The following is a 14,230-nucleotide window of genomic DNA, read 5'->3' on the forward strand; positions in this document are numbered from 1 at the left end:
CCACATCGCAACAACACACTTCATTGTTGCTAGTTATCAGTGTAAGATGCAATCTGCACTTTATTTTTAAAGCAGTACCAACCATTTTAAAAACTCTTGGCTTTCCCCAAAGAATCCTGAGGACTGTAGTTTGTTAAGGGTACTGGAAATTGTCAAGAGACCCCTATGCCCCTCACAAAAGTACAGGATCTGCATCAACAGATGTCTAGTGTCCAGATCAAAGGAAGTAATAGTACCACTCTATTCTGCCTTGGTCAGACCACACCTGGAATACTGTGTCCAGTTCTGGGCACCACAATTTAGGAAAGGTGTTGAGAAGCTGGAAGGTGTGAAGAGGAGGGCATCCAAGATGATCAAGGGTCTGGAAACTAAGACTTATGAAGGGAACTGTTGAGGGAACTGTGTATGCTTAGCTTGGAAAAGAAGAGACTGAGAGGAGATACAATAGCTATCTCCAAATAGCTAAAGGGCTGTCACATGGAGGATGGAGCAAGCTTGTTTTTTTTTCTTTTCTTCCAATGGCCTCAAGAAAGGAGATTCCAATGAAACATCAGGAAGAACTTTTTGACAATAAGAGGTGTTCTGACCATGGAATGGACTCCCTCTGAAGGTGGTGGACTCTCCTTCCTTGGAGGTTTGCAAGCAGAGGTTGGACGGCCATGTGTCATGGATGCTTTATTTGAGATTTGCAGGGGGTTGGACTAGATGACCCTCAGGGTCCCTTCCTACGATTCTACAATTCTACGATTCATTGCTCTGCCTACTTTTGACCTGTCTGCCATGAGCATGTGTAATGGGGGTTGGGGTTGCTTGTGCGTAACCCGCAAACTGCTGCAAGCTGAGTTGTTTGGTTAAAACTTTCCCCCCGGCTGGACAGCCTCTACTCCATGGCTGTCTCAATCGCTGGCAGAATCCGTCAGTGGGCGTTTCCTGAACTTTTTCCAACATAAAAGTTCTTTGACACCAAGTCTCTGCCTAGCCTCCCTGCGCGGAAGCTTTCTGCGCAGAGTGGGCGTCCCAAGCGGAGGCTCTGTCCTCTCCCCGCTGGTCTCCCTAGAACAGTCTCGGAGCCCTCCCTCCGAAGCTCCCTCAGCCTCCCCTTTCTTCCTAGCGTCACGCCTATCTCCTTCCCCAGCGGAAGCTCCCCCTCTCTCCTTGCTGGTTCCCTCTCCAGCGTCATTGGGGAGCCTTACCGCCACCCTTGGCTCTGATGGCAGTTCCCTGAGAGCATGTGTCCCTCAGAAGGCCACCTAGAAAAGAATGTGGTCCCTTGGGATGAAAAAGGTTCCCTTCCTCTGACCTAAACCCACCATATCTTACTTAGCTGTGATACTTTTGTCAGCTGCGCACACACCAAAGTCTAAATCTATCTTTTTGTCTTCATCTTCTCCCCCTTAGGGCTTGGCAATTGTTAACAACCTGGACATCATCTGACAGCACTTAAATGAGAAATTAGCCAGCAGCCTTTTCCAAGCCATGCCTGCGGACCTTGTGTACATGAGACATAATTATACGGCCCACATGATACCCCATTAAACAATGAAACATGTGATGAACTAAAAAACAGAGATACATCAGCAAATCTGCCTGGGGAAGTTTATGGTATTTAAATCCTAAACATTAATTTTATTGTCCTGTATGAGAAACCAATTAACTATGAGTTTCATTATTATTTTTTATTGGATGTAGGGGATATTGTTCAGAAAACCGTCAAATGGTGAATTCAGCATATTTTAATTTTATTAGGCTTGGCTTGTCCACTCTCGTACCCAGTTGCGCCAAGTTGAAATAGTAATTAGATATTTCATCAATAACCGTGTTTGGGCTTTTCTTCAAATTTGATGTTTTTGTTTTTAAAGTTTCCATTCAAAGGGAGCTGATATGTAAGAAATACACAATGCATCTGTTGTCTAGCCATTCCCCGCCCAAAACAAGGATGAAAGAGGGATGAAAGCACATCAGCCCCAAAGTCCAGGCAGATGACATATGACTCAACAGCTAATGGGCAGCAAATGTATGCTTCTCCCATTGAAAAAAAAAAGGGGGGGGGAGGGACTTAAAAATGCTTTACTTCTGCTGCATCATACTCAAACCCCCACAAGGATTAAAAGAAGCAGCAAATATTCTCCAAAAGGTAGGGAGATGGAAATTCCAGCAGATTCTAGCCTGAGAAGATTTCCATTCATCTATATTCTGCCAGTATAGGTATAATTAATCTAGGGTTCAGACTTGAATGTGCCGTCTGTGCTCAAATTTCAGCAAAGTCAAGAACAGTGGCATTTGGGGTTTTGGCTAACACCCAGCAGAGGAGGGCTCAGAAATGAATCTCTCCCATTCTGAGAAAAACAAGGCAGTCCTAGATGAGCCCAAACCCTCCTGGAGTCCAGCTCTTGGTGCTTAGGCTTTGCCTAAAAGAGTGAACGTATTGCCCAAAAAGGATACTTATCTGCATGAAAGTTGAATATGCTAATTTGTATGTAAAGAGTAGCCATTCCAAACAGGTATTTTGGACTGCAGTTCCCATCAAGTAGGACTAAGTGTCAAAATTCTACTGCAGTAGTGTAGGCATTGAACATAAAACTATGTAACTCTTCTGAAACTCATTCCTTACTTCCAAATAGATCACCAAGGCCTGGTTGGCATCCGTCTTGAGAGACAATGGAGAGCACCTCTGGGGGTGAAGTCAAACCACTGTGTTAGCAGCACTGAAGGGGAAACCTGGGCAGTGTGTATGGAGGTCCTGGGCTGCCCTGACAACAAGATCCCCCTGCTCAGCCTTGTTGATGTGGTCCAAAAGAAAGCAGAGCAATATGTTTGGCACCAGCTTGGCTGCAAGAATTGATATAAGGAGGTGTATAAGGCACCACTCAGCTGCCTTAGGGACTCCACTCTCGATTTATGTAGGGTTTACTCCTTAGCCTTTTCTTCTCCCGAAGATGTCCTGCAAGGCAGGCAGCAGAGGTTAAGGACCAGAGTTTTCCTTCTCCTAGATGGGCTACTCTCCCAGGTTGATGAGACCCATCTGCCCCTCATCAAAGCCTAGATCCTCAGGAATGATGTAGGGCTACATGCATGGGACAGAACTCCCAAAACTCCCTTAGATTGCCCCATGTCATGGATAAATTTGGCAAATGTGACTTTATTGATGAAAAAGGTCTTTCAAGAACATCTCCCTGGCATGCAGCTATTACAGGCATCCCTCAGGCCTAGGCAAAAACCTGGTTCAGTTTTCCTTTTCATTTCCATGGTGACCAAAATGTGTGATGTCATGTCAGTCTCATGGATGTGATGTGCTACACAGCTGCCATGCTGTTAATATACTAGCAGTTGAAAAGCAAACACACATACACAGTGGACAGTGTGCTCAAAGCTACCAGCATGAGTTTGACCAAAACTGTGGGAGGCAGTGGAAGCGAGGAGTGCCTGGCGTGTTCTGGTCCATGGGGTCACGAAGAGTTGGACATGACTAAACGACTAAACAACAACAACAACAACTTACTTTGGTGTCCTTGCAGATACGTTGTAAGCTAGTGGTCTGCGTAGAGAATTTCTCCACTCCCCGGTTCTCTCAGATTTCTAATCAACTCTGAAAACGTGGTAGAATTCTCCTCAACACTTGACAAGGAAATATGTACGGCTGGCTTATCAAATGGTTACATATCCTTCATGGAAAATTACCACTTGCTAAACAGCTGCCTGAGTGCATTCTCAGTAGACACTGTGGGAGCTGTTTATGAATTGCTGGCTGATGAACTGCATCAAAACTCAGTGCTGCACCAGGAACCAGCCTGAATGAAATGTTTTGCACATTTGGCAATGCTGGAAAAAAGGCCTCACCTTCTCATCCCTCCTTGCATAACCGCTCACTTATTCCTGTACATTGCCCTCACTTGCTTGCTTGACTACGTAGCGTTGTGATGTCATTCTGTTAACTGCGCGATCCCTGATTGGGTGTGATTGGCTGCGTAACTAATCCAGCAAGCAGGAAGCAACAGCCAAGAGGGAAATTAGCAACAGTCAGGGAATACAGTACAGTGGAATTGAACAGGGTATGGTTTGAAGTGATGTATGGAAGTGAGAGCTGGACCATAAAGAAGGCTGATCGCCGAAGAATTGATGCTTTTGAATTATGGCACTGGAGGAGACTCTTGAGAGTCCCATGGACTGCAAGGAGATCAAACCTATCCATTCTGAAGGAAATCAGCCCTGAGGGCTCACTGGAAGGACAGATCCTGAAGCTGAGGCTCCAATACTTTGGCCACCTCACGAGAAGAGAAGACTCCCTGGAAAAGACCCTGATGTTGGGAGAGATGGAGGGCACAAGGAGAAGGGGACAGCAGAGGACGAGATGGTTGGACAGTGTTCTTGAAGCTACCAGCATGAGTTTGACCAAACTGCAGGAGGCAGTGGAAGACAGGAGTGCCTGGCGTGCTCTGGCCCATGGGGTCACGAAGAGTCGGACAAGACTAAACGACTAAACAACAACAACAACATGGTTTGAAGGCAGCTGACATGCATTCCACCCTGGGTGCCATGAAGGAAGGAAGATGGGATATAAATGTAAGAAAATAAATAAGCAAAACACTCTTCACACAGTGTTTTGTTTAAAAGTTCAATCCCCATTTCACTGACAAAGTGTGAGTTTGTCAGTGACACCCCCCCCCCCCCAAAGGATAAATAACCCAAGCTGGAGAATATTCACTGCAAATTCATGTTGTTTTAATTTGTCCCTAGGTGAAGGCTCCAGTTCTACCTATTTATATTTTGGAAGTTCGGGGGGGAGGGGGGATTCAACCTTGAAGATTAACACTTTGGAAAAGACTTATCACCGGCACAGTCCTTTTTTTGTTTTGTTTTTTTGCCTTGGAAATGAATTTCAACTGCTCCTTTAGCGAATACTGTGCTAACAAAAAGAAAACAATTGATGGATTCATGAGTTAGTCAATGATACACTGATGCGGACATAATAAAGCCAAACAGAAGGACCAAAGACAGAAGCTCCCAGAACAAGAGGGCTTCAGATAGCTAGATAGGAAACTGATGTCAGAAGAGTTAGATAAGCGGAAATGAATGAAACCAGTTTTTATGAAATCCACGATGAAGATAAATCTCTTTGCTGAAATGAAGACTTTTCAGAGCTCTCCCCTTTCCCCCTCGTTCTAAAAAAAAATATAAAACAGCCAGTGCCATGATGACAGGAGCGCACAAGTTTCTATATAAAATTGTCCAAATGCGTGCATATGCACACACAAACACACTCCACTGAAAGCAAAAGCCTTCAAGGATTAATCTGCTGCATTTTTTTCAACCTTAGACTGTTATAAAGATACTCATGCTTTGTGTTAGCCCATAAATTGAGAGGCATATGCTACCCTTGATCTATGCACAGAACTCCTGTTGAGATTAATGGGACTTGCATGTTGTTTGGAAGTTGCTTGCAAAAAGGGCAAATTAAACCTCTTCATTAAATAGGGAACAGGCTGTTTTAGAAGGAAATCTTATTTCCCCTACAACAGTGTTAAGTCTCTCTCTCTCTCTTCTCCCACCCCTCAATCCCTCTTCTTCCTTCGGGGGGTTGGAGTGGAAAAGAGGCACTGCAAACAACGGCAGCTTTAGGCAATAAGAGACGTATGTTTCAAAGGTATCTGATCTGTTTGTTTGGGTTTTATGCTCTCAAATGTCACTATCAAGAAAATTCCAGATGATTTTTAAAAATTATATATATATGTATGGGGAAGGTGTTTCATTTTTTAAAAAGCTGTATCTGCAAATCCTTCTTCCTACCTGCAGTGAAGGTGAAGAGAGTTTTATTTGTAGGAGCCAAGTACAGGGCTGGGGTAGGAATGCAGTTTGGTTCTCCTTTAAAGACAAATTAGGACTCTCCATAACAATATGTGAACTGTAACCAAAGCTACCCCTTGTACGTAATTTTGTGATGCAGTTCTCCAACCAAAATGTTTCTACAAAGATGTACATATCAGGGCAAAGTGTGCATAAAAGTGCGTTAATCAGTGACCACATCTAATCAATAATAGTTTTTTTTTATTGCATTGTGATATATAATTTATTTTTGTGTATAATTCTTACGTATATTTCATGGCCATGCGTTTCTGCTTGACTACAACATCTATTTGGTTTATTATTAATAGATTTGAATCTGTTTGTGAAAATAAGATTAAAATGCACTAAATTAGGGGAAATTGTATTATCAGATCGGGGGAGGCTCCAAACCAGCTTAATTGATCATCACTAAAGATGCAGAGCAGATGCTGATTCTTGGGAAGACAGAGCTTCTCTAGCGTACCAGGTACTGTGAACCAGGAAATCCCTGGATCAAATCTCACTCTCACACAAGTCGGTGGCCTCAGGCAAACCACTCACTCACCTTCAGTGATCCTAGCTCATGAGACAATCTCAGGGCTGTGGGTTCAAGCACCATATTGGGGCAAAAGATTCCTGCACTGCAGGGGGTTGGACTAGAGGACCCTCGTGGTCCCCTCCAACTTTGTGATTCCATCCCCACTTACTCCCTCTAATAGCAAACCAAGCTCAGGAGAACCTGAAATTTTGCAGAAATACGGAGGTGCCTTTAGGGAGGAAAATGAAGAGGCCAAAAAAATAAAGGCAGGTGGATGAGAAGTAACCGTGCATGGTGGCCAATGGTATGTTGAGTTGGTGGGACAGGGACCTGTGTGTTAAAAAGCAATGGAGTATCCTGGAAAGGGGCATAACTTGGCATGAATTTGGAATGTTTCGCACTGAACCGGAGACCTGTGCAACAGTCCTGTAAGATAGGCTGCTATTCATACTGAATACAATGGTACCTCTGGTTACGTACTTAATTCATTCCAGAGGTCCGTTCTTAACCTGAAACTGTTCTTAACCTGAAGCACCACTTTAGCTAATGGGGCCTCCTGCTGCTGCAGCGCGATCTCTGTTCTCATCCTGAGAGATTCGTTCTTAACCCGAGGTACTATTTCTGGGTTAGCAGAGTCTGTAACCTGAAGCGTATGTAACCTGAAGCATATGTAACCCGAGGTACCACTGTACACCTTTGTCTTGCACCAATGCTCATTTAAGGCAGGTCTGCATCTTCTGGCCCCGCCCACAACCTCATTTGCGGTCCCATTTGCAAAGAAGCTTTGTACAAATGGGCTCATCTCAACATGCATAGGCTCTGAGCACACACCTGGGGAAAAAATGGAGGGTACAGATCATGTACCAGGGGAGTCTGCGTTTGTTTGGGTGTCTCCACGCAGAGCCCTGTGAAGACAGGATCTAGAATACATGGAGGCTGAGGTGAAGTCCCTGAGTGAAATTCTGAACTGGCAATTGAGCCAGAAGCTTCCTGGTTGGGAAGACACATTTTTGGCCATCATGCTACAACATCTTTTGCTCAGCCTCATTAAAACATTAATATTCTGATTGCACCCCAGCGAGCGGGGGGGGGGGGAGTTGACTAGACTTACTGCAGCCTGCCTTGTAGCTGAAACCAGGAGGAAGGAGGAATCCCTGCTGTGCTGCTGCTGCTAGAGTCCGCTGGTCTGGAGGGAATACTGGAATCATTAATGGCGGCAGCTGACCTTGGACCTGCTGAACAGGAGAAGGAAAATCAAACCAGAAATCGGGGCTTCTCCTTAATGGTAAATTTGCAACAGGACAGTGGTGGCATTTGCAACTGAAAAGATTGGCCTACAGTGAATCCAGTCCAGAAGAGAACAGTCTATGCACTGAATATTTATTATATTTCGCAAAATTTGTATACCACTTTATAATAATAATAAAAAACCTCTAAGCGGTTTATGAAGGACAACCTAATGCATACCTTCAAAATGCAGACAAAAACAAACGTTAGAAACACATTAACACTGCATTTTAAAAGAGAAATAAAATCAGCCATCTTAATACATATTGAAATTGCACGCTTAGGATTGTTGATTTATAATTTTTTTAGCTGCTGGCAAAACCAATGCAGTTGTGGTACCTGACTAATATTATTGGCCAGGGAGTTCCAATGAGTAGCCACTGCCACAATGAAGTACCGTATTTTTCGCCCTATAGGATGCACTTTTCCCCCTCCAAAAATGAAGGGGAAATGTGTGTGCGTCCTATGGGGCGAATGCAGGCTTTCGCTGAAGCCTGGAGAGCGAGAGGCATCGGTGTGCACCGACACCTCTCGCTCTCCAGGCTCCAGGAAGCTATCCGCAAGCCTTGCGTGCCCGGGGGAACTCCCCCTGGGCGCGCAAGGCTTGCGGGCGGCAGCCGGCAGCGCGGAGCACGGGGCGCCCTCCGGAGGACGCCCCGTGCTTCGCGCAGGTATCCGCAAGCCTTGCGCGCCCGGGGGAACTCCCTCCGGTGCGCAGGGCTTGCGGGCGGCAGCCGGCAGCGTGGAGCACGGGGCGCCCTTTGGAGGACAGACATCCGCAGCGTGGGGAGCCCTGCAGGAGTTCCCCGCAGGGCTCCCCACGCTGCAGATAGCAGCCTGCCGCCCAGCGCGAAGGGCGCCCTGAAGCAGAGCGCCCCGCGCGCCGGACAGACATCGGCCAGCCCCACAAGCTCGGGGGACAGCGGGGAGGTGCAGCGCCGCCATCCCACTGTTCCCCGACCTGGTTTTGGGGGGGAAATAAAGGGAAAATTTTTTTCCTTTATTTCCCCCCACAAAAAAGTAGGTGAGTCCTATGGGACGGAGCGTCCTATGGGATGAAAAATACGGTACTGAGTCCTTGCAAATGTGGAACGAACACTTGTAAATAATAATAATAATAATAATACGGTAAATTTTAATTGCTCTGTATGTGCTAATTGGCTTACCAATACCAGGATGACTGTGTAATAGAAAACTTTCTGCATGTGAATGGGAACTATAAGGAAGGCAGGTAGCAGGGCCTGTTCTTTTCTGCATTCCAGACCTCACAGATTACAATTCACTGCCCACTCCCTTCCATTAGATGAAATTTGAAGCTCTCAAACAGTCACAAGATCTGGTTCAGATGTTCATTTGCAGAGCTACAGGGTGCTATGAAATGATGATCCACCACAAATGCAGACTACCCGCCAGTTATGACACTGTCCCACTCCAACTTGGATGCCACAGCTGGCAAAAAGTCTAGAGGTGGGGAAGATCTGCTGTCTGGTTGCCTCTGAAATAAGATGTTGCTTCCCCACATTTCCGTGTCGCTTGGAAATAAGCCACTGCCCCCATGAGCCATCAGACACTCCCCCACATCTCTGGCCATGGCAATACTCAAGAAGAAAACCACTGCATGGAATTGAGGTCTCTCTCTCTGTTTCTTTCCCTTCTCCAGTGTCTGGTGTATTGCAATGAAGAAGACAGGACCTCCGCTGGCCTCTAGGAAATGTAGCTGGTTGCGTAGAATATAAATGACCAGGAGATCATGGGACTTATATCCCCAAATTAGTCTGAGGCATGTCTTTCAATTGGCGTTAATGAAGGTCCACATTCAGGTGGAACTTATTTATTAGGAAATAAATAAGAAATACATTCTCCGGAGGGGCAAACAATGTTTGTCTGTTGCAGAGAACGTCTTAAGGGCTATCACATTTATTATGGCATGATAAACCCTTTTGGAGTACTGTTCAGTTTTTCAGATGCATGAAATTTTATCCTGAGTTAGAAGTATGCAACACCAGCATCACAAAGATCTGTATGCTTTGCCTTCCTGAAACAAAATATCTCTCTCTCTCTCTCTCTCTCTCTCTCTCTCTCTCTCTCTCTCTCACACACACACACACACACACACACACACACACACACAAATGTATGATTGGGCAAATCTGATAATAACAGTTTCTATTAGTTTTCCCCCATCTTAAATGTAGTTCTCCAGATTCCCAAATTACCGTATTTTTTGCCCTATAGGACTCACCATCCCATAAGGCGCACCTAGTTTTTTGGGGGGGAAATAAAGGGAAAAATTTTTATTCCCCCCCCCCCCAGGCGTGGGGCTGGGGCGGGGGAAGCCCGAGCTCCGGCTCGCGCTGCTTGTGGAGAGGTCCGTGAAGCCTGGACGCGCTGAGCTGAGCGCGCGCAGGCTTCAGCATGCAGGCAACTCTCCGCAAGCCGTGGGAGCCCAGCACTGGGCTCCCCCTGCTTGCGGAGAGGTCCGCGAAGCCTGGAGAGTGAGAGGGGTCGGTGCACACCGACCCCTCTCGCTCTCCAGGCTTCAGCGAAAGGCTGCATTCGTCCCATAGGATGCACACACATTTCCCCTTCATTTTTGGAGGGGAAAAAGTGCGTCCTATAGGGCGAAAAATACAGTACTTTGCGATTAAAAAAAAGTCTTCATGAAAATTCTCCTGCCTCTTAGTGCAAATTTCAGCTAATATAGACATTTTGTTGCCTAACATACACATTTTGGAAATGCAGTTTCCTCTAATATAATGCATTTTGCACGTTATTTCCACTAACTTATGCTTTTTACACCACTAGAATGTTCATTGTTGGTAGCATTATGAGGCTGAAGAACAGTCTTGCAAAATTTGGAGAAGGGCAAATTTTGAACCACGACTGCATTTTCATGTTCCAGAACAAGCTATTGTTCCAGAAAGTACAAACTAGGCCCACCTTTAAATGTGAACTGAACCAAATTTCTCCCCCATCCCTAATCTTACATTATCTAAGTAAAAAAAAGGCTAAGTCCAGTCACAGACAACTCTGGGGTTGCAGCGCTCATCTTGCTTTACAGGCCGAGGGAGCCGGCGTTTGTCCACAGAAAGTTTTTCCGGGTCATATGGCCAGCATGACTACACTGCTTCTGGTGCAACCGAAACCAGAGCAGCACACGGAAACACTGTTTACCTTCCCACCAGAGTGGTACCTATTAATCTACTTGCACTTTGGGGCGTGCTTTCGAACTGCTAGATTGGCAGGAGCTGGAACTGAGCAATGGGAGCTCACCCCGTTGCAGGGACTCGAATCGCTGACCTTCTGATCGGCAAGCCCAAGGCTCAGTGGTTTAGACCGCAGCGCCACCTGCGTCCCTATTATCTAAGTAGTGAACCTTTATTAACGAGTTCAGCTGAGCATGCAAGTTCCCCTCACCTGCCTTGAGAGTGGCTGAAGGCTCGCTTGCCCAAAAGGTTTTGGCATCTGGGGGCATCAGTAAACAATTCAAGCAGACCAATGAATCAGTGGCTTCTGGACCACCAAGGCACAATCTTACTACGATCACATGTGGAGTGATGCCACCGAAGCCCAAAGTCCCTCGCTCACCTGCCACAGCACTGCACAATTATAAACACAACACTGACATGAAAGCAGTAGATGCTGGTGGGGTGGCACAGACAGGGATGAAATCCTGAGCTGGCTCCCAACACTGGGCATTACTGTCAGTTCCCGAGAAGGCAAAAAGGAACTCAGTGCAATGCAGATTCCTCCTCCTGCTGCTGCACCAACAACAACACCCTGCTGCCTTGCATCCCTCTCCTCTGCAACCAACAGTGACATTTTGCACTGGAAAGCCAGGTCAGCAATGCCACACCCCCCACCTCTATGCTGGCTGCTGGCTCGTCACCACACAAGAAGATAGGGGATACCTTAGTTGGTAGAGCATAAGACTCTTATTAATCTCAAGGTTATGGGTTCGCGCCCCCACCTTTGGCCAAAGATTCCTACTTTGCAGGGGGTTGAAACGGATGACTCTGGTGGTCCCTTCCAGCTCCACAATTCTGATTCAATCACCATTTACTCCCTTTTAATAGTGAACCGAGAGGGTGAGCACAGGGGAACCCAAAAAGTTTGCAGAAATACAGAAGTGCCTTTAGGGAAGAAAAAGAAGCGGGGGGGGGGGGAATGGAGCTGGAAGAGGCCTAACTGTGCTTAGTGGTCCAGTGGTATGTTGAGTTTGTGGGACTGGGACCTGTGTGTTGGAAAGTAATGGAGTATCCTGGGAAAGGGCATGGCTGGCTGGTTGACTGGCAACACTACAATGCTACATGGAAGCATTGTTTGGTGCATAGGGCACACTTTGGGAAGCTGAAGCAAGCATCATCCTCAGGAGTTTGGGGCAGCGACAATGTGCAAGTACCACAGAACACTTGCTGGTCGCAGACTACACTACACTGCACTGGGTCTCACACAGAGAAGCACTCTGTTCTGTTTCCCATGCACCAAGAAAGGAAGATTCCACCACTAATTCCTAACTCAAGCGACTTCTCCTTTTCCACTGGTGCCCCTGTTGTTATTCTAATTCAGCTAACAAACAACGCACACGCCCCACAATTTATTATTATTTTTAACACCCTGGAATAATCCCATCCTTGCCTTGAATTGATATTTCGTTTTTCTTTTTGAAAAATCACAAAGAAACTCCATTCTCCTTTTAGAAACAAAAATGAACAGCCGAGTGGAATTTTCGCATTGCATTCTTCGGCAGAGAGCCATGGAACTTTAAAAAAAAAAAAAAAAAAAAGGTTCCAAGGATGAAAGTGACTTTGCCAGCAAAGAAGCTTCAAAACAGAACTCAAAACACTAATAGAGAGACAGATGGTTCCACTGAAGGCTTTGCTGCCAAAAAAAAGAAAAAGAAAAAGAAAAAGAAATTACAAAAAAAGAAGAAAAAAACCCAGAGTGATGTTATTGAAGCCGACTGGAAAGTTCTCTGATGACTGCAAATACTCTTGTCCCATTTCAAGTGTTAACTCTGCCTCCAGGGCTAATATAAACTAAAGCAACACACACACACACACACACATGCACACACACACACAATCTCATGCACAGCCTCTGCCAAGCCCACAAGGTAGCACAAGTCTGCACTCGATTTCAAGTGACTTCTGGATACGCTAACAAACGCATTGTACTCATGTGTCCCTGTTTGGGAAGGAAGCCATTAGAAAAACAAGGTTTTTTATTTTATAAAAAAATAAATAAAGGCACCATCACGTTTTCTCATACAACATTTCCACCTCCTGGTACAAATGCAAAAAAAAGGGGGGGAGGGTTTGAAAAAAATAAAAATAAATTAAAAGCCTCCTGGCTTCAGATGACAAAACTTAGCTGAGTAATGGAGGTAAGGAAAGCAGAAAGGTGAGGATGGGTTGCGTAGAGACCGAAATAACTCAGTCAAAACAATGTAATTTTCGTTCCAATCTGGAATGTAGGGCGAGGGAGAAAGAGAGTTTTAATACCTGTGCTCCATTTCCTTTCTAAAGTAAATAAGTGCCCAGGTAATTTTATTTTTATCAAAATATTACAGGAGGATGAAATGTGAACTGAATGCAGAAGCCGGCTGATTTTGTCCTAAATGCTGTATTTATTTTTTTCGCAGGGGAGGAGGTAGGGCTTTCAGCAAGGTTTGTTTACTTGTTGCTAGGTTACAGATGTGGAAAACGACAAACGCAAAAAACCTAGATCCCCCCTTTTTAGCTAAAACAACATATTTTTCAGATATGTTTATACAGAATTATGTATACACCCAATTCCTTTTCTCCTCCCCCCTCACCTCTCAAACAGCTCTACTGACTTGTGGACTGACTTGTGGATCCTAGATTTAAGAGTTTCTTTAGGACCACTAAGAACTTCCAATCAGAGCTAGATGCAAATCTTGGCATATATGTGGCCACTCCTTGAAAAGCCCAGCTTGGACCCAATGGAGTGTAGCACTCACTGGAGAATTGCCAATACCCTATTTTGGGGGAAGGGGATGGCAAAGGTGGAGGAGAGGGTGGCTAATCTGAATGAAACAGATTAGCTGGATCCACCTCAGTCGGGGTTGAGACCTGGCTAGTGAATCAGCCTTGGTCACCCTGAAGGATGACCACTATTGAGTAGGAGTGTGACCCTCTTACAATTACGCAAACTCTTAGTGGCTCCTGGATCAACTGTGGGATGGGTACTGAAGGCAAAAACTACACTTTCATTCCTACCTACATGGTTCAGTCCAAAGAGCAGAATTGGTGAATAGTTAAAGGTAAAGGTAAAGGGACCCCTGACCATTAGGTCCAGTCGTGGCCAACTCTGGGGTTGCAGCACTCATCTCGCTTTACTGCCCGAGGGAGCCAGCATACAGCTTCCGGGTCATGTGGCCAGCATGACTAAGCCGCTTCTGGCGAACCAGAGCAGCACACGGAAACGCTGTTTACCTTCCCGCCGGAGCGGTACCTATTTATCTACTTGCACTTTGACGTGCTTTCGAACTGCTAGGTGGGCAGGAGCTGGGACTGAGCAATGGGAGCTCACCCCATTGTGGGGATTCGAACAGCCGACCTT

At 45.7% G+C, this 14,230-nt stretch overlaps 1 protein-coding gene and 1 long non-coding RNA gene across 13 annotated transcripts in view; one reads left to right on the forward strand and one right to left on the reverse strand.

The window, feature by feature from the left end:
- LOC309352041 overlaps positions 1–14,230 on the forward strand; it is an 802,957-nt gene that overhangs the window by 127,026 nt on the left and 661,701 nt on the right. The gene's annotated exons all lie outside the window — the stretch shown is intronic.
- The window catches only part of SOX5 (SRY-box transcription factor 5), a 767,649-nt gene that overhangs the window by 117,635 nt on the left and 635,784 nt on the right, over positions 1–14,230 (reverse strand). For 9 of the 12 annotated variants that reach the window (XM_081879778.1, XM_081879776.1, XM_081879777.1 and 6 more), the window contains one exon: positions 7,470–7,593. In XM_081879778.1, coding sequence (XP_081735904.1) covers positions 7,470–7,593 — 124 coding nt within the window. Of the gene's footprint in view, positions 1–3,499; positions 3,772–7,469; positions 7,594–14,230 lie in introns of those variants that run through there. The other 3 variants (XM_081879782.1, XM_081879775.1, XM_081879774.1) reach the window with 2 other exon arrangements.

This window comes from Podarcis erhardii, assembly GCF_964252035.2.
Source record: "Podarcis erhardii genome assembly, chromosome: 10".
Classification (NCBI taxonomy): Eukaryota; Metazoa; Chordata; class Lepidosauria; order Squamata; family Lacertidae; genus Podarcis; species Podarcis erhardii.